The sequence below is a fragment of the Rhinolophus sinicus genome, linkage group LG14 (genome assembly GCF_036562045.2).
Source record: "Rhinolophus sinicus isolate RSC01 linkage group LG14, ASM3656204v1, whole genome shotgun sequence".
Taxonomy (NCBI): Eukaryota; Metazoa; Chordata; class Mammalia; order Chiroptera; family Rhinolophidae; genus Rhinolophus; species Rhinolophus sinicus.
Genome location: NC_133763.1, coordinates 55,373,936 through 55,391,303, shown reverse-complemented (window position 1 = coordinate 55,391,303; position 17,368 = coordinate 55,373,936). Strand labels below are relative to the sequence as shown.

Genomic DNA, 17,368 nt, shown 5'->3' with positions numbered 1-17,368 from the left:
AAGCGAAAGGGCCCTAACTCGGCGCGGATTCACGGTCGCGCCCTGGGAGCACTATAAGAAGGGGCTCCCTGAGTTATTCGTGTCAGACACCACTTGGACCGGCGATTTTCCTGTGTCATGTCTGGACGCGGGAAACAAGGCGGCAAGGCGCGCGCCAAGGCCAAGACGCGCTCGTCGCGGGCCGGCCTGCAGTTCCCCGTGGGCCGCGTGCACCGGCTGCTCCGCAAGGGCAACTACGCCGAGCGGGTCGGGGCCGGCGCGCCCGTGTACCTGGCGGCCGTGCTGGAGTACCTGACGGCCGAGATCCTGGAGCTGGCGGGCAACGCGGCCCGCGACAACAAGAAGACGCGCATCATCCCGCGCCACCTGCAGCTGGCCATCCGCAACGACGAGGAGCTCAACAAGCTGCTGGGCAAGGTCACCATCGCGCAGGGCGGCGTCCTGCCTAACATCCAGGCGGTGCTGCTGCCCAAGAAGACCGAGAGCCACCACAAGGCCAAGGGCAAATAGAAGCGATCTTACTCGCAGGCAGCTCCAGTCGTTCTAGTCCTAATCAAAGGCTCTTTTTAGAGCCACCCACCTTTTCACTGAAAGCGCTGGTGGCTGATGATTGAAAGTGACTCTTACTGCAGTTGGCCAATAAATGTCATTAGTTAAACACCCTAGGGAAGTAAAAACATGCACTTCAAAGCTACAATTCAAACAAGTTAACATGGCCCATTAAAACGGACACAGATACTTAGTGTCACAGGTAATTAATGACCTCAGTGCAGCCAGCCCTCGGTGTTAAAACGATCGGGAAGAGCAATGCTTGGCCAAAGATGAATAATCTGATGCAAGTACGGTTAGTAACCTACAGAGCACTGAAGCCTTTCAGTGCTCTTCAAAGTACTTGTTTTGTATCTTAGTGGGACAACCCATCTGCAATTTGCCCCTCTCCACCTCTGCTGCGCCCTAATCACTTGGAAATGAATGCGATGCTACGAGCCCCGGAGCCGTTTCCTGTAGGCCGAGTTTAGCACCGGCTTCGTTGGGACTTGAAAAAGGCGTACACACAGGAATCTTGTACCAGGTACAAATCTGAGGATTTTTTCTTAGCCCCATTTCACACATCGCAGTGGAAATTGTGAAACGTAGTGGATGGAGTGCTCTTATATGAGATGCTATAGTGTGAGTGGAAAGTTTGTGTTCATGTAGTTACATCAGATATGAAATTACTTAGAATAATTGCTAATATTGGTCTTGGTGCATTTAGAAAATCTACAAAAACCTTGGAAGATCTCCAAATGATCTCAATTCAAATAGAGAAATCAAGAAATTGACGTGAAATGAGCCTTCCTGAAGTTAAATGAGGCTAAGAAAATCAGTTGGCCAATCACATATAGCGCGCGCCTTTTCAAAAAGATCAAAAGAAAGCCAGTTTCAGGTGCCAGAATTTAACATTTTTAGTCAGCAAACAAGATACATCGTAATATTTATATTAAATTCTGCCGAGAAAAGGCAAGAACATTGTAAAGAAACGACACGAAAACAGTAGAGGGGAGAAAGGATTGAAAAGTTGCAAGGAAGGGTGGCAGGAAGATGTTAATTTTCCGTCTGAACACATCGGTGGCTCATGTGATCAGGAAGGGGGCGCCGCTTCCAATACCGTCCCCGCGAGCCGTGATGGACAGATGGCCGGCCCAATCAGAGCGGTACTCTCGTTATATATGCTGCTGCAGGCTGCTGCCTTCAGGAGTAGCTTTCTGGTCTCCGAGGTCGCTATGGCACGTACCAAGCAGACCGCGCGCAAGTCCACCGGCGGGAAGGCGCCCCGCAAGCAGCTGGCCACCAAGGCGGCCCGCAAGAGCGCGCCGGCCACCGGCGGCGTCAAGAAGCCGCACCGCTACCGGCCGGGCACGGTGGCGCTGCGCGAGATCCGGCGCTACCAGAAGTCCACGGAGCTGCTGATCCGCAAGCTGCCCTTCCAGCGGCTGGTGCGCGAGATCGCGCAGGACTTCAAGACGGACCTGCGCTTCCAGAGCTCGGCGGTGATGGCGCTGCAGGAGGCGTGCGAGGCGTACCTGGTGGGGCTGTTCGAGGACACCAACCTGTGCGCCATCCACGCCAAGCGCGTCACCATCATGCCCAAGGACATCCAGCTCGCGCGCCGCATCCGCGGGGAACGGGCCTAAGTCTCTTTCCTCAGTTAGCGTCCCCTGCCCCCAAAGGCTCTTTTCAGAGCCACTTCCGTTCTCACCGAGAGTGGCTGTTGCACTAAGGTTTGGCCGCTAACGACACTCGGAGGGCAGACTTGACGGAAATGGGTAATAGATGGCCGGGTTCCCACTCAAACCACGGCCACTTCATGTTCCTCACAGAGTGTAGGTTTAACTGGGATTCCAATGCCTCATGTATTGTGTGCGCTAAACGGCTCCTTAACGGTAAAGCAACAGTTTTTCCGCCGCGATAGCGACTTATTTATATCCTTGAGTAACCCAGTCGTAAAGAAAATCACCAGGAAAGGACCTGTACCAACCAGGTAAGGTGGCATTCAGAGCACCTCCACTTCCTACATTAATCTGGCAGAAGAGGTGTGGTTAATGCTGATTTATCCACATCTCAGGAAGATAAGGATTTCAATAGCATTTACCTTTCAGGATTATTTCTCATTGTTAAGCGGCAGCACCTGGTAACCTACTGGATGTTATGTTAAATGTTTCCCTCCTTCACACCCACTACTCCGAGAGCTGATAGTATAAAATTACTAAAGTAGGCCTCTGGCTTTTATTTGCCAGCTTCCAGGAGCCTGGTCAAGTCCTGAGGAGCGTTCCACAGGCATAAGACTACCAGCACTGATTCAACTCTACTCCGGCTCTTAGAGCAACACATGTGCACACTGAAAAAGGACTGTCCCTGTAATTTTCACTGGTACTTCAGACCATGCTCAATTACTTGAGTCGACTTCTCTGGCAGTTAAGTTCCTTACAAGTGCTTTTCTTCAGTTCTCTTGACAGGCTAGTGCCTCAATTTATACTTACTGCCAACTTGTGTACAGTTGGTGTACATTATCCTTTTAATACAAAAAAAGGAAAACAATACATTGCTCATCTAAGCATTCCAGACTACCTGACAAACTGGCTGTGTACATTGTCATTTCTGCCCGTCAAGTTTGTGAAACAAGTCCTTCCTTACATACTTAGTACCATTTTTTCCTGGAAATTAGGTCACTACTGCAGACGTTACACCATCTGCTTGTGGTCGTGTGTGTTAGGTGCCTGAGTGGGTTTGTGGGGAGGACCTATGGTTACCATATACAGAATTAGGTTGATGCTAATATTTCATCAAATTAAAGTGCTTTTAATTTGAATTAGCCCCTTAAGCTAAAGAAAGTGTTGAGTATCCCCTCTCAGCAATCAGCCTAACTCTGGAAAAGAAGACAAAAAATATTTGGAGAGAAGGGCCCTTCCAGGCCTCACCCCCCACACCCACTCCAATCGAAGGTAATTTGTATACAGACTGGTATTCTTAAGTGTGTAACTACCTTTTCTCCTTCTGGGTTGGGGAACTAAGCTATTAATCGGTCGGGAAGGGCCCACAACGGAGATGGCCGTCTATAGTGATCAATACTTTTGCTGGAGGGGGAGGGCACTCTATCCTGGAAATATGCAGTCAGTATACTTCTCCAAAGTAGTCTTTCACTTGTGATTACATAATTTTACTCGGGGGCAGTGAGTCATTCTAGTTATGTGGACACCGATACACCATGTCTCTCAAAACACCCCATGTGCTGAGCAGCCATGGTCTGGCAGCCTCCCACCTAAGCTCTTTCCGGCCTTTCAACAAGCTTTCATCAGTCCATCAAGGATCCTGGGTTTTGCTATAGGAATGGCACAGAAAAACGAATATTCAGTGACACCAGACCTGACCCATGTTAATGGCTGGGTGGTGATCCAAGTACTAAGATGAGATCACCAGGAAAGCAGTGATGATCTACAAGAATTTCAGGAAGGACTCGATGAATATGTACGTCTGAACTCAGGAGATGAAGTCTGGGATGGACAGAGACTTGGGAGTCATCAGTATAGAAAAGAATTGAAAGCAGAGTTGCCTGCAGAGCTCTTCTGGTTCTTCCCATCTCTTTTAATCTCTGCCTTACTGCCAATATAGAACTTGTCATTTGCTTGCACATATGAAAACCACGAGTCTGCTGATGTTGTAATTCCTATAGTTTCCACTTATTTGCAACTTCCTTAATCCTTAGACCTTACTCTTCCCTCTCCTAATATCCGGTATCTTCTCGTTTGCTATGTGCTTTGCTTGTTACTCCCCATTAGTTTTCTTTGGAGTCTTGCAAAACTATCCTTAATGCATATCTAAGTATGTAATAAATATTTGTTGAAAGCATAAGTACATTGAGCGGAAACCATAGTCTCTGTACCTGCATTTCTTGAAATGGCAAACTGGTTAAGTGGCATAAATATCAAAATGTTTTCCAAAGCCTACAATAAAAACACCTTGCTACAAATATGGAAAACATACCAGAATCTTTGACCTGTATTCTCAAGACAGCCTCTGCTTTATCTAGTACTTTTCACACGGTCCTATTAGTGCCCTTGGAGTCTACTTAGCATTCAGTACCATCATTGCTATGACCAAGTTTGACGACACTGGGACATCTATTCTGGCAGTGGTAACAAATGTCAGATAGTAAGTATCTCCAAGTACTTTTAGTTAGTACATTGAAGACAATCACATCAAAGGTTAAAGATTTATGAGACCTGTAACTTAAGCTACAGCTAACTTCCGGTATGGGCCTGGATGGGCATCTTAAGTAAAGTGAATGATGTTCTAGATTCAATATGACCTTGAAATCAGCCTATTTTAAGATATAAAATGTTAACTTATTTGCAAAGGCTCCTAAATGCCAACTGTGAACTGAGGACAAGGAGGTCAGAGGTCAGGAGCCAAGGCTAGGCCCAAATATGCTGAATAAAGGCAAAATAGTTGAAAGTCACAAATCCTGCTACTTTTTCTGTGACTATAACGGTGGCTCTAAAAAGAGCCTTTTTTGTCCATCTTGGTTCTTACTTAGCCTTGTGGTGGCTCTCGGTCTTCTTGGGCGGGAGCACGGCCTGGATGTTGGGCAGGACGCCGCCCAGCGCGATGGTGACCTTGCCCAGCAGCTTGTTGAGCTCCTCGTCGTTGCGGATGGCCAGCTGCAGGTGGCGCGGGATGATGCGCGTCTTCTTGTTGTCGCGGGCCGCGTTGCCCGCCAGCTCCAGGATCTCGGCCGTCAGGTACTCCAGCACGGCCGCCAGGTACACGGGCGCGCCGGCCCCGACCCGCTCGGCGTAGTTGCCCTTGCGGAGCAGCCGGTGCACGCGGCCCACGGGGAACTGCAGGCCGGCCCGCGACGAGCGCGTCTTGGCCTTGGCGCGCGCCTTGCCGCCTTGTTTCCGCGTCCAGACTTGACACACACAAGTACGCCGATCTTTCTCTGGCCATAGCCACTTAAAGGAGGCAGTGAATAAAGTCGTGTCTGATTGGTGGGGAGCGCTGCAAACATCACACGGGAACGTGGTCCAATGAGAATCGGTGTGTTTTCAACGCGGAGCTCCATTGGTTTAAGCGAGAGGGCCGTACCTCGGCGCGAAATCACGTTCGCGCCCTGGCACCACTATAAGAAGGGGCGCCCTGGGCAATGCGCTTCAGACCCGACTTGGGCAGGGATTTTTTTGTGTCATGTCTGGACGCGGGAAACAAGGCGGCAAGGCGCGCGCCAAGGCCAAGACGCGCTCGTCGCGGGCCGGCCTGCAGTTCCCCGTGGGCCGCGTGCACCGGCTGCTCCGCAAGGGCAACTACGCCGAGCGGGTCGGGGCCGGCGCGCCCGTGTACCTGGCGGCCGTGCTGGAGTACCTGACGGCCGAGATCCTGGAGCTGGCGGGCAACGCGGCCCGCGACAACAAGAAGACGCGCATCATCCCGCGCCACCTGCAGCTGGCCATCCGCAACGACGAGGAGCTCAACAAGCTGCTGGGCAAGGTCACCATCGCGCAGGGCGGCGTCCTGCCCAACATCCAGGCGGTGCTGCTGCCCAAGAAGACCGAGAGCCACCACAAGGCCAAGGGCAAGTAGAAGGGACCTTACTCGCAGGCAGTTCCAGTAGGTCCAGTCCGAACCAAAGGCTCTTTTCAGAGCCACCCACCTTTTCACTGAAAGCGCTCGTGGCCGTTGTTGGAAAGTGACTCTTAACTGCAATTGGTCGGTAGATGTCAGTAGTTAAATATCTTAGAGTGGTGAAACTGTCCATTTGGAAACTACAACTTAAATAAAAGTTAATATGGTCAATTAAAATGGATACTCAGATACTTTGTCACAGGTAATTAAGACGGTTAGTGCAGCCGGCCCCCAGCGTTAAAAGTGAAGCGCTTAGCCGCCCCGCAGTGAGTGCTGTACAGGGAACGAGATAGAAACTAGGTGGAGACTTCCGAGCCCCGTCTGTTATTTGTAGTGAAGAGCTGGCACTCCAGTTCCTTAACCTATCAGCAGTGTGCACTGGAAATTGAGCTTGGCAGGCGGTTTCAGGAAGTAGCCACTTCAGACAGATTCAGCATCCGGGACTACTCCTCATTCTGTCTCCATAACCACATAATCTCAGCATTAGTTTACTTATGTAAATCTTCAGTGCGTCAAGTGCAGTGACAACCTTGTGGCAAACGTGAAAACACGAAGTTAAATTTGGTGGTGCAAAAACAGACCCAATTCAACTTCCTACCCACCACCCGAAAACAAATCAGAATGTAGCGCGGGGTTTTTAAATGTTTCTTTGTACATCGTTTTTACTTTAGGATGAGACCTTTGGAAAATCTTTACATTAGGGGCTGAAAGAACCTATCTATGGCTTTACCCCTACGGTTACACTGGTTAACTTGTCACTTTTACTCTACCGATACCTAAAAGCGAAAGAAACAGAAGTAGAATCGTAGTGGGTTTGCTTCGTGAATGGGAAGGTCAACAATCTTGGGAGGGCTGTAGATGTCTGTAGTGCTCAGCTGTTTCAAGAGATATGTGGGTGGCTCTGAAAAGAGCCTTTGGGTTTTGTCGCCTTTTTAAAGACCAGCTTCCTACTTCTTTTTCGGAGCTGCCTTCTTGGCCTTGGTGGCCTTGGGCTTTGCCGACTTGGGCTTGGCGGCTTTGGGTTTGGCCGCTTTAGGCTTAACCGCCTTGGGCTTGGCAGGGCTCTTGGCGGCCTTCTTAGGCTTGGCAGCAGCCTTGGCCTTCTTGGGGCTCTTGGCCACCTTTTTGACGCCGGCGGTAGCAGGCTTCTTTACTTTCTTGGGAGTCTTCTTCACGGCTTTCTTTGCCCCCGCGGCCTTCTTAGGTTTTTTGGGAGTGGACCCTGCCGGCTTCCTGGGCTTGGCGGCGCCCGCCTTCTTGGGTTTGGGCTTCGTCTCGCCAGAGGCCGCCTTCTTGTTGAGCTTGAAGGAGCCCGAGGCGCCGGTGCCCTTGGTCTGCACCAGGGTGCCCTTGCTCACCAGGGTCTTCAGACCCAGCTTGATGCGGCTGTTGTTCTTGTCCACGTCGTAGCCGGCGGCCGCCAGCGCCTTCTTGAGCGCGGCCAGAGACACGCCGCTGCGCTCCTTGGAGGCGGCCACGGCCTTGGTGATGAGCTCGGACACCGGGGGACCCGACGCCTTACGCTTGGCTGCCCCGCCCGCTGCCTTCTTGGTCGCCTTCTTCTTGGCTGGGGCCTTCTCCACAGGCGCCGGGGCGGCCGTCTCAGCAGGAGCGGTTTCCGACATGGCGATGGGAGGAGCTACCACAGAAAGAGACCCAAAAATCCAAAGAGTGAGTTCGCAGTACTGCCTGGCTCGGGCTCCGGCTTATATAAGCCGGGGCTGCTCTGTGATTGGTGGAGCGTCGGATCCACCGCCCTCAGGCGGTCGCCTTTCGCGGTTGGACTCCCAAATTGTGTTTCTTACTCCCAAACATCTGATGAAATTCCAAAAACAACGGTACAGAGTCTGACGCTTTGAAGCTCCAAAGGTGGAAAACAGCTTCCAGGTCCACATACTTGTCTGTGTTTTCATGAATCTTGCGCGACTGATGGAAGATATTTTTTAAAAATCCCTTTAGCTTTCCACAGGAATCCACGAGCTTAGGGCATCCTGCTACTTAGTTGCATCTTGCAACAAATGTCTACTAAGTACCGAGTCAACCTGTGTTCAAAGGCTTTCTCTCTAAGTTTGGTCTTTGATTTTTGCAGGAGGAAAGACCCTGGGCTCCTTGGTTTGGGCATAAACTTTGTTTCTAACTGTAGCAAGTAACACACGCGCAGAGCGCCTGCTTGCCTACAGCCCCACACCAGCCACATAGACATGACTTTAAAAACCGGTTCTGCTTCTTAGGTGTTTCAGTGCCAGTGTCTGTGCTTTGCATCTTGGAAATGTTCGGTTGCCAGAGTGACTTCTACCTTGCAGCAGGAGGAATAACAATTGCTTTGTCTTCAGTTTCCAACGACCTGGATTCAAATTCAAACTTAAATTTGTATGTTTTTGATTGAGATGTGTTCTCTCTTTAGTTCCTAGGGAAATCTGTTAAAATAAGGATGAAAAATGCTTAGCCCAGATAATGTGTCAGAAAACCTCTGACACCTGTTAAAAATTATTCAAGGGCTTCCAGTAGCTCTCAGAAGCACAATCTATTTAGCTCCCATGGGACTATGTCAGGTTTTCCTGCTTTTCCCAATGTCCTCCTTCAAACTCCTCAATCCCTGTCAACATTTAACAAATCACAGTCAGGAACACCCTCTTCGCTGAGCAGACAGGAGACATCAATTATTAAGTGATAATAGACCTATATTTTAGAAAAATAATTGGCTACTATAAAAAGGGTGCACTGGGAATTTCCTGAATTCAGGAAAATACAGGAAAACATTAACATTCAAGGGAACTGAGGCAATGACCTTGAGATTGGAATGGAAGATGAAGTTTGCTATTTATTTGGAGGGAAAGTAGGGCAGGGGGTGGATAGGATTTTGTGTCTGGCCTAGATGCTAAGGGAGATCAAATGATGATTTTGCTCTCTAATGCAGTCGATGGTACTCAGTTGTTTCCTGTGAAACACTGGTGAAGCAGCCAACACACTTCTCTCTAGGAGTTCCTGGAATTGAAACTATAGTCAACTATGACCAAACTGGACAGAGGCCTACTTTTGTATGGTCCTCAAGGTAAAGGTGGTTTTTAGATTTTTAAATTGTGTTAGAAAAATGATGTGACACAGATCATACGTGGCCGGCAAAACCTACAATATTTACTATCTGGCACCTATGCTGTGTTTTGAACACATCCACACAGACACAGATCGTGGCATATCGCCACGAGCTTGCCTCTTTCAGAACAATGCAAACGAAGAACTAAAGAAAAGGAGATTTTAACAAGAGAGTGTTCTAACCAATCAATTCTCATTGTTTTAATCACAAAACATTTAGAAGATCCGGGGGGAATCCCTCCATGCTTAAAGGTGCAGGAGAGGGAAGTGTAACAACAAGAGGTACTATACATTGAGCGTTTACAAGGTGCCAGGAATTAATCTCAGGAAGCTGTACAGATTTCCATTCATTCATCACATTTTACAGCTCTGTCAACTAAGGCCTAGAGACAAGATGCGTGACTTGCCAAAGGTTATACAGCTCACTGTTGGCAGATGTTTGAAGGTAGATAGACCTCCTGGTTCTGGGTCTATATGATGGGAAGGTCCTCAAAGGGATGGGGAGAGAACAACCTTTGAAACTTGGAATAAGCAGCATCAAGTTGTCCCTACACCTGAGAGCCACTATAGGAGCGCCAGAATGATTTGTAGTTAGAGGCTTTTGGCCTCATCAGACTTCTCTGAATCAATTCTGAGACTTTTCAAAAAGCTTTCCAAGGAGCCAATGGTTTAGATATAAGCCTCTCTCTGGAAGGGCAAATCCAAAAACGAGAAGGAAGGGAAGGCCCAAATGGCAGACCTGCCAAAGAACAATCAGGAGAAAACCTGCCCTCATAGAACCGCTACCTCCTGAAGTTAGGGTGTGTACCCAAAAACATAAGCAGCAAAATGAGGCACTGACAGCCATGTAATACAAACAGCACGTGAGTAAACTAAACACATGGAAATATGGGACACAGCCATGTTTGCTTAGAAAACTCAGAATTGTGAATGTGGAAACAAGGAAGATTTAAAATGGCGTGCTGGATTTCATCCCTAGTCTGATTCTCTTTAGAAAAACACACAAAAACACTCCATCACAGACAAATACATTTTAAAAACACTTGAACAAGTATTTCTAAATTCTCAGAACCATTGGGAACTCATTTTACATGACAGCTTACAGGTCTCCTCACCCATTCCCCAGTCACATATGCAAAGCCCACAGCATACACTTGCAAACAGTACATTGAAACTGAAAAGGTGTGCTGGCTTCTGCAGCACGTATACTAAAATTGGAAAACAGAAAAGCCCTCAAGATTTTAAACACTCATGGGAACACTTATGTTACAAGAAATCAAGAGGCCTATTTCTGAAGTAATGGCGCTGGAATACTTTAGCTACTTAACTGATTTCCGTTTGCATAATAACCCAGTTAAGTTAGGCTTCTGTAAGGTTTGAGCCAATTTTCATTCAATCACTTCTTGCAGTCGAGGTTGTTTGGATTTTCAAATGACCGAGTCATTGTAATGCCTCTCCATAAACAGCTCCTCACTGCAGAGTATGAGGGACTCGGCAACCGGAACGGTTGTTAGCGTTACAGGACAAGCAGATGGCCGGTCTGGAGCCCATCTTCAAGTGGGCAGCAGTGGCGTGACTTAGTCACCAAGAGCACACCGCAGTTCATATAGGGCTCCCGTGTACTTTTCAGAAGTAACAGCTCTTTTTCGTTGAGAATTGAGGGGCTCTGAAAAGAGCCTTTGGGGCAGGGGACGCTAACTGGGGAAGGAGACTTACGCCCGCTCCCCGCGGATGCGGCGCGCGAGCTGGATGTCCTTGGGCATGATGGTGACGCGCTTGGCGTGGATGGCGCACAGGTTGGTGTCCTCGAACAGCCCCACCAGGTACGCCTCGCACGCCTCCTGCAGCGCCATGACGGCCGAGCTCTGGAAGCGCAGGTCCGTCTTGAAGTCCTGCGCGATCTCGCGCACCAGCCGCTGGAAGGGCAGCTTGCGGATCAGCAGCTCCGTGGACTTCTGGTAGCGCCGGATCTCGCGCAGCGCCACCGTGCCCGGCCGGTAGCGGTGCGGCTTCTTGACGCCGCCGGTGGCCGGCGCGCTCTTGCGGGCCGCCTTGGTGGCCAGCTGCTTGCGCGGCGCCTTCCCGCCGGTGGACTTGCGCGCCGTCTGCTTTGTGCGAGCCATGGGTAAGCAACGCCAATTCCCCAACACTAATGAGAAAGAACCAGCCATCCCAGTATTTATAGGGACACTCCCGCCGCGATTCGACGGTGCCCTATGCCCCTCCCACCCCTCCACCCCACACGGATTAGTTCTTGGTTCAATACTTTCAGGAAGCTTTTCCCCACCTCTACTGCGTTCTTACTGACTGAAAAACCCACTAGGATGCATCAAAAATCCTTAAGAAAATGTCCGGAAAGTTCCTTGCACTTTTAAAAATAAAACGTGTCGTGATTGAATTCTTGACAAAAAGTTTCGTGAACTTGAAAGGGAACTGAGGCACTGAATGGAGGCCTTGAAGTGGTTCCTAATTCCAGCCTCTGTGCGCTGCGCCGGTCCTCTCAAATTGCAGCATTCTTCACATTCGCTGAAAGACCTTCAAACAAGGGTCGGCCAACTTCTGTAAAAGGTCCTGATGGAGTTTAGTCAGAGTCGTAACTACTCTGCCCCTGACAGTGCAGCCGATGTAGATTTGAATCACCTGAGATTTTGCCACTCTATTAGGTGATGGACATGGGGCCGGTCTGGAGCGCATCCTCAAGTGCGGGGGGGGGGGGGGGGGGAACCAAATGCACTTTTTGTGGCATTACAAAATTGATGTTTCTAAGCGAATTCACAAAGACCACGCTAATGTAACCCGAGGTTGCTGCCCTCCCAAACGAAGGATGTTAAAAATGCCTACAGGTCTTAGGTTTCTTGGGTGGCCCTAAGACGGGACTTTTCGTAATGAAATGGCGGTCTGAAGAACCCAAGAAGCTGTGGGAGCGCCCTGCCGCCGGAGCACGTAGACAACGTCCGGGGTGCGGGGGGGGGGGGGGGAAGGTGGCCGAGAGCCGTCTGGGAGCCCCGCGCACAGGCCAGAGATCCTCCTTTGCACATGCAAAGTTAGGCCCGAGTTAGGACACTGGCTCCCGGGTCTGTAACTTACAAGGAGTGGTAACTTACGAAATGCTTGGCCTCAGGCTTAGGGAGGGACCCAGCCTGAGAAATGAGAACCCAGTTCGTGCCATTTAACCCCAAAGACACCGCTTTTGGGGTGACGGCACTCAGCCGGTGCCTGGGGAGAGGGGAGACGGGGAGAGCAAGTGTGTCAATCCTTCCTGACATCGATCGCTGCCAACACATTAGGAATGAACACCCAGCGTTTTGCTGGCAACGTGGGGTTCCTGTGGGCGGCCGGCAGAACGCTCGCAGTTATCTAGTTTGTCCGTTTATTGGACCAAACACGGCGTAACGAGCTCGGCGGCACCTCCAGGGTTTCTCGTTACTGCCGACTGCCTACTAGGCGGCACCGCGGCCCGTAGTGAATCCCATCACAGGAACCAAGGGCGGTTGGGGACCCTGCCCGAAAGTTAGCGTTTCCATGTTTACCTTCTCCATAGGTAAACCAGAGCTGGCAGAGACGCCTCCGGTTTGCTAATTCCTGCCTGATGCCTCACAAGTTTCTCCCCCGATGTGCCTAAGATTTAGTCACTCCTCTCTGCCCAGGATGGGTGACAACTGTAGTTGCCACCTTCCCGTCTGCAGTTGTCACTGAAAGCACAGTACTGGGATTAAATTCAAATACACGATTACAGAAAGCAGAACTGAAAGCTGCGTACAACTCTTCACAAGAAGCAGTGGGCGGCCCTAAAAAGGGCCTTTGATTTTGCTGCAAAAAGCGAGGTTGGAGGTTCGGACTCAGCCCCCGAAGCCGTAGAGGGTGCGGCCCTGGCGTTTGAGAGCGTAAACCACATCCATGGCCGTGACCGTCTTGCGCTTGGCGTGCTCCGTGTAGGTGACGGCGTCCCGGATCACGTTCTCCAGGAACACCTTCAGCACCCCGCGGGTCTCCTCGTAGATGAGCCCGGAGATGCGCTTGACGCCGCCGCGCCGGGCCAGGCGCCGGATGGCGGGCTTGGTGATGCCCTGGATGTTGTCGCGCAGGACCTTGCGGTGGCGCTTGGCGCCGCCCTTCCCGAGCCCTTTGCCACCTTTACCACGACCAGACATGCTTGCAAGCAGAACAAACACTACTTAGCCAGCCTTGCAGGCAGTCTTTTATATAGTGGTGCCGCGGACCTGTTTGGGAACTCTTCGGGCCAGTTCCATCTGTTCTGGGAGTTGCCAGACCGGAAGCCCTCAGACATATTTTCAGTACAATGGAAAGAGCGGTGCTTAAACTCCTTGGTTTAGAAAAGCGCCTAATTACCCAAACCCACAGCTAACGTTGTACCAAACCACGAAAAGCCGAAAACTCTTTAAGATCAGGAACAAGACAAGGATGCCCACTTTCAGCACAGTATTGGAATTCCTAGTCATAGCAATCAAACTAACAAAGAAATATAATACATCCAAATTGGAAAGGAAGTAAAACTGTCATTATTTGTTGATGACATACTATAGAGAGAGAACTCGAAGGATTCCACCAAAAAATATCAGAACTGAGAAATGAATTCACTGAAGTAGCATGATACAAAATTAATATTCAGAAATGGGTTTCCGTTTTATACACCAATACAAAATATCAGAAAGAAATTAAGAAAACAATCCCATTTACAATTGCATGAAAAAAATTAACTTCCTAGGAATAAATTGAGGAAAAAGAGCTGTAGTCAGAAAATTATGAGATACTGAAGAAAGAAACTGAAGAAGATACAAATAAATGGAAACGTATACCTGCTCATGGATAGGAAGCGTTAATATTGTTAAGATCTCTCACGCAACACTTGGTATACCCAGATTTCTGATTTTGCCAATCTGGTGTTATACAATATTTCATTGTCTTAATTTGCATTTATCTGTTTACAAGTGAAATTTTAAAATGTTTCATGTAATTGCTAGCCATTCAACTGTCTCCATTTAAAAAAACTGAGACCTTTCTTTCCTTCAAGATAGATGAGAAACTACTACACTCAAGGCATTTTTCTAATACAGAGCTGTCATTCCCATGCACCCTCTTTCAGGCCACTTAGGAGAAAAAAATGAAATGCACCTTCTACCAGTTTCCATCTCAGAAAGTGTCACGTCCAGCGCAACATGGGCAGTGAGGGGACGAGAAGGGGCGGCTTTGGGTTAAGTTTTAAGAAAGAAAGAAAAAGAGACTTAATGCAGTTAAATCTCTGAAGTCCAGGGGGTCCCACAGCCTGACAAGAGACTGGAGCCCAGAATCAAGCCAACTGGTGGCTTTTATTGATTATCATACAAGGAAGTAGCATTGTCTTTTCCACGGTCTGTGAATCTCATACATCATACCGGAAAAATGCTTCAAACCAATCACCCTCACCTGTAAACAGCCGAAACAGAAAGTCCCATGATGTCTTAACAATGGTGGCATGTGCCTCCTTAGGGACGAGTCTCTCAGGCTGAAACTTAATTGCAGGGTTAGAGGACAGAGCTGATATTATCGCTCTCATGACTTCTCTCACAATCAGGTGAGAGGGGAAAGCCAGAGTCAGCAGTGGCTTATCCCAGGCAGGGGGAAGGGGAGGCAAGGCCTCTTCCCAGATCTTCCAAGGCAGCTCATTGGGGGACCCCACACGGTTCCGCCTGGCTTGAGTTGTTCCCCCGTGGGTAATCTTACTCGTCACTGGCTGCAAACCATCTTTTGGGGACCAGACAGAGAGACATGAGGTGTAAACATCAGGATAAAACAAAGTCCCAGAAAGGCACAATCTCACAGACTTTTTTTTCCTCAGGGAAAGACACGGGGAGACAGTCGGCTAGGCTGTTGTGTGACAACAAGAAAGTACACTATTTCTAATCTTGTCCAGATAAGAAACCTATTATTCCCAGCAGAGATATATAAACAACCATTTTTCACATTTCAGAACCTCTTTCATGAGAACATCAGTGGGAAAAACTCAGCAGCACGTCCCATTGTAGTGAGTACCCCCTGAGCATCATTTAAAATGAATTCCTGGTGACTGTTTTTACTCTCCTGGTCAATATCCTCTCAGAGGACATAAATTGAAAGCATTTGTTCTCATGTAATTGTTTCAATATCTTTCCTGCCTCCTAAACAGAGAGAGTTCCTGTGATCCAAATTGTATCCAGATTTGGAAGACAAGTTTGGGAAATTTTACCTTGTGAGACAGAAACTAACAGAAATCTTCAGAGAAACAAGCTTGCCCATTAGCAGAAGTGACATCCTTAAAATGAGTTGCTTATGTGTTACTGATCAAATGGGATTGTGTCCTTAAACTCAATGACAAGAGTGACTACTTAATGTAATCTCATAAGATGATTTGGGTATATTTTCCCAAATCTAGGAGAGGTAGGTATACCAAAATAAGATTCAGAGCTGAAATTAAGTTCAATGAGAATTTCTGTGCACCCAATTACATTCTCTGGGGCACTGTCCTAGACAGTTTCATATAACACCACAATTGAACTTTAAAGCAATCTCTTGAGGAAATAAAGTACCCGTTTCATAGTTAAAGAAAATGGCATCTAAAATAACCTGTGACCTAATTGATTGTCAGTCTATATTGGGAAAAAGGAGAGTCACTGAATAATGATTTGTAATGGTTATTTAACAAGTATATCTGACCGTTGGAAATGGTACCTCTGACAGGAGAAGGTTTCCAAACAGAAGGGAGGGAGGGCTATGAGAGAACAAGAAGGGTTCAGCTCCAATGTCTAGCCCAACTTCCTATGCTGAAAATTCCTGTTTGCGAAATACCTGGGCCCTAGCTATGTCTCCCAGTTCCAACATACCTCACAATTTTGTTTTATTAATCAAATTTGACAATAAATGTAAAAAAGCTTTATAAAAAAAGTGAAGGACATATAAATATTGTTTGTTAGTCATTTGCTAGGAAATGTTAAAGAAAAAATTAATGGTATCCTGATTTGTAAATCAATGTCTGGTCACAGGGAAATTGATTTCTTGGGGTCTTACTCATTGCTAGGTGAACTGGAAAAATAAAAAAAGTGGGATTCTTCCCCCCCTCCTAAGTTGATAGCCAGAGGTGACCATATGGGGTGCGTACCCGCAAAGCAACCTTACCTGAGCAGCTACTAGACTTCATCCTCTTTCTACATCCTTAGCAGCACTAAACTGCTCTCCAGCTTCTCTATGGGTAGCAGCAAAAGAAAATCCTGTTAATTACTCAGTAATGACTAAGGCCCATTCCCATCAGGGCAGAATTCCCTGTGGGAAGCTGCAGAACTGTGGGACGTGGTCATCTCATGTACACTAGTGGAGTCAACACAATGACTCCTAACTACTCTTTTTTCCCTATTGCATCAGGTATTAATTGTACTATAATTAACTACCCCAAAAGTTAGCAGCTTAAAAGAGCAGATTTATTATATGGCAGTTTCTGTAGGCTGGGAACCAGAATGGATTAGCTGCATTGCATGGTTCTTGTTCAGGGTCTCTCAAGAAGTAGAGTCAAGCTGTTTGCAAGGGCAACTGGGGGCCTGATGGGGCTGGAGCCGGCTCCCTTAGGTGCTGCTGGGAGTCACTCAGCGGCTGTGGGAGAAGGCATCACGTTCTAATCATGCAAGTCTCACCACAGAGCTGTCAGAGTGTCCTCCCAACATGGCAGAAGGGTCCCCCAGGGCAGTGAACTGAGAGCAAGCAGGAAGCACGTACTGGCTAGGGCCTAGTCTCCAGGGTAGCGCCATCGCTATGATTTATGCCATGGGCCTTATTATCTTCACTACAAGCCAGTCTCTGAACCCAGTCCACACTCAAGGAAAGAGGAATTAGGCTCCACTTTTTGAAGGGAAGAGTATCAAAGGATTTTTGGACACTTCCTAAAATCTTTTCTATGCCCAGACAGGCTTCAAATAGAACATGTCTGTACTCACTGATGCAGATGTCCTTCTTGAGGAGGTGAGAGACATTAGAGCAATCCAACTTCTGCTGCCTTTCCCCTTAAAAGAAAACAATCCTTCCTGTCCCAACTTACACACACACACACACACACACACACACACACACACAATTCTCCTTTATTTTCCTACAG

General features: G+C 48.3%; 7 protein-coding genes across 7 annotated transcripts; 3 read left to right on the top strand and 4 right to left on the bottom strand.

Moving 5' to 3' along the window:
• Positions 1 to 14: 14 nt before the first annotated feature.
• Positions 15 to 736, top strand: LOC109435946 (histone H2A type 1). The gene has a single exon (XM_019714184.2). The coding sequence runs from the start codon at positions 118 to 120 to the stop codon at positions 508 to 510; it is 393 nt and encodes a 130-aa protein (XP_019569743.1). The 5' UTR covers positions 15 to 117; the 3' UTR covers positions 511 to 736.
• Positions 737 to 1,756: 1,020 nt separating this feature from the next.
• Positions 1,757 to 2,494, top strand: LOC109435941 (histone H3.1). The gene has a single exon (XM_074319182.1). The coding sequence runs from the start codon at positions 1,764 to 1,766 to the stop codon at positions 2,172 to 2,174; it is 411 nt and encodes a 136-aa protein (XP_074175283.1). The 5' UTR covers positions 1,757 to 1,763; the 3' UTR covers positions 2,175 to 2,494.
• A 1,905-nt stretch (positions 2,495 to 4,399) lies between these two features.
• Positions 4,400 to 5,585, bottom strand: LOC141568501 (histone H2A type 1-H-like; the record flags this gene model as incomplete). The annotated part of the gene is made up of 1 exon (XM_074318640.1): positions 4,400 to 5,585. A coding segment is annotated over one exon (519 nt), but the record flags the coding sequence as incomplete, so codon positions are not given.
• A 40-nt stretch (positions 5,586 to 5,625) lies between these two features.
• LOC141568665 (histone H2A type 1) lies at positions 5,626 to 6,330 on the top strand. Its single transcript, XM_074319183.1, has one exon. It carries the CDS (start codon positions 5,725 to 5,727, stop codon positions 6,115 to 6,117), a length of 393 nt encoding a protein of 130 aa, XP_074175284.1. The 5' UTR covers positions 5,626 to 5,724; the 3' UTR covers positions 6,118 to 6,330.
• Positions 6,331 to 6,642: 312 nt separating this feature from the next.
• Positions 6,643 to 8,733, bottom strand: H1-5 (H1.5 linker histone, cluster member). The gene has a single exon (XM_074319178.1). It carries the CDS (start codon positions 7,782 to 7,784, stop codon positions 7,107 to 7,109), a length of 678 nt encoding a protein of 225 aa, XP_074175279.1. The 5' UTR covers positions 7,785 to 8,733; the 3' UTR covers positions 6,643 to 7,106.
• Positions 8,734 to 9,426: 693 nt separating this feature from the next.
• Positions 9,427 to 11,923, bottom strand: LOC141568664 (histone H3.1-like). The gene has a single exon (XM_074319181.1). The coding sequence runs from the start codon at positions 11,421 to 11,423 to the stop codon at positions 10,965 to 10,967; it is 459 nt and encodes a 152-aa protein (XP_074175282.1). The 5' UTR covers positions 11,424 to 11,923; the 3' UTR covers positions 9,427 to 10,964.
• Positions 11,924 to 13,028: 1,105 nt separating this feature from the next.
• LOC109435964 (histone H4) lies at positions 13,029 to 13,687 on the bottom strand. Its single transcript, XM_019714205.2, has one exon. The coding sequence runs from the start codon at positions 13,401 to 13,403 to the stop codon at positions 13,092 to 13,094; it is 312 nt and encodes a 103-aa protein (XP_019569764.1). The 5' UTR covers positions 13,404 to 13,687; the 3' UTR covers positions 13,029 to 13,091.
• Positions 13,688 to 17,368: the final 3,681 nt, after the last annotated feature.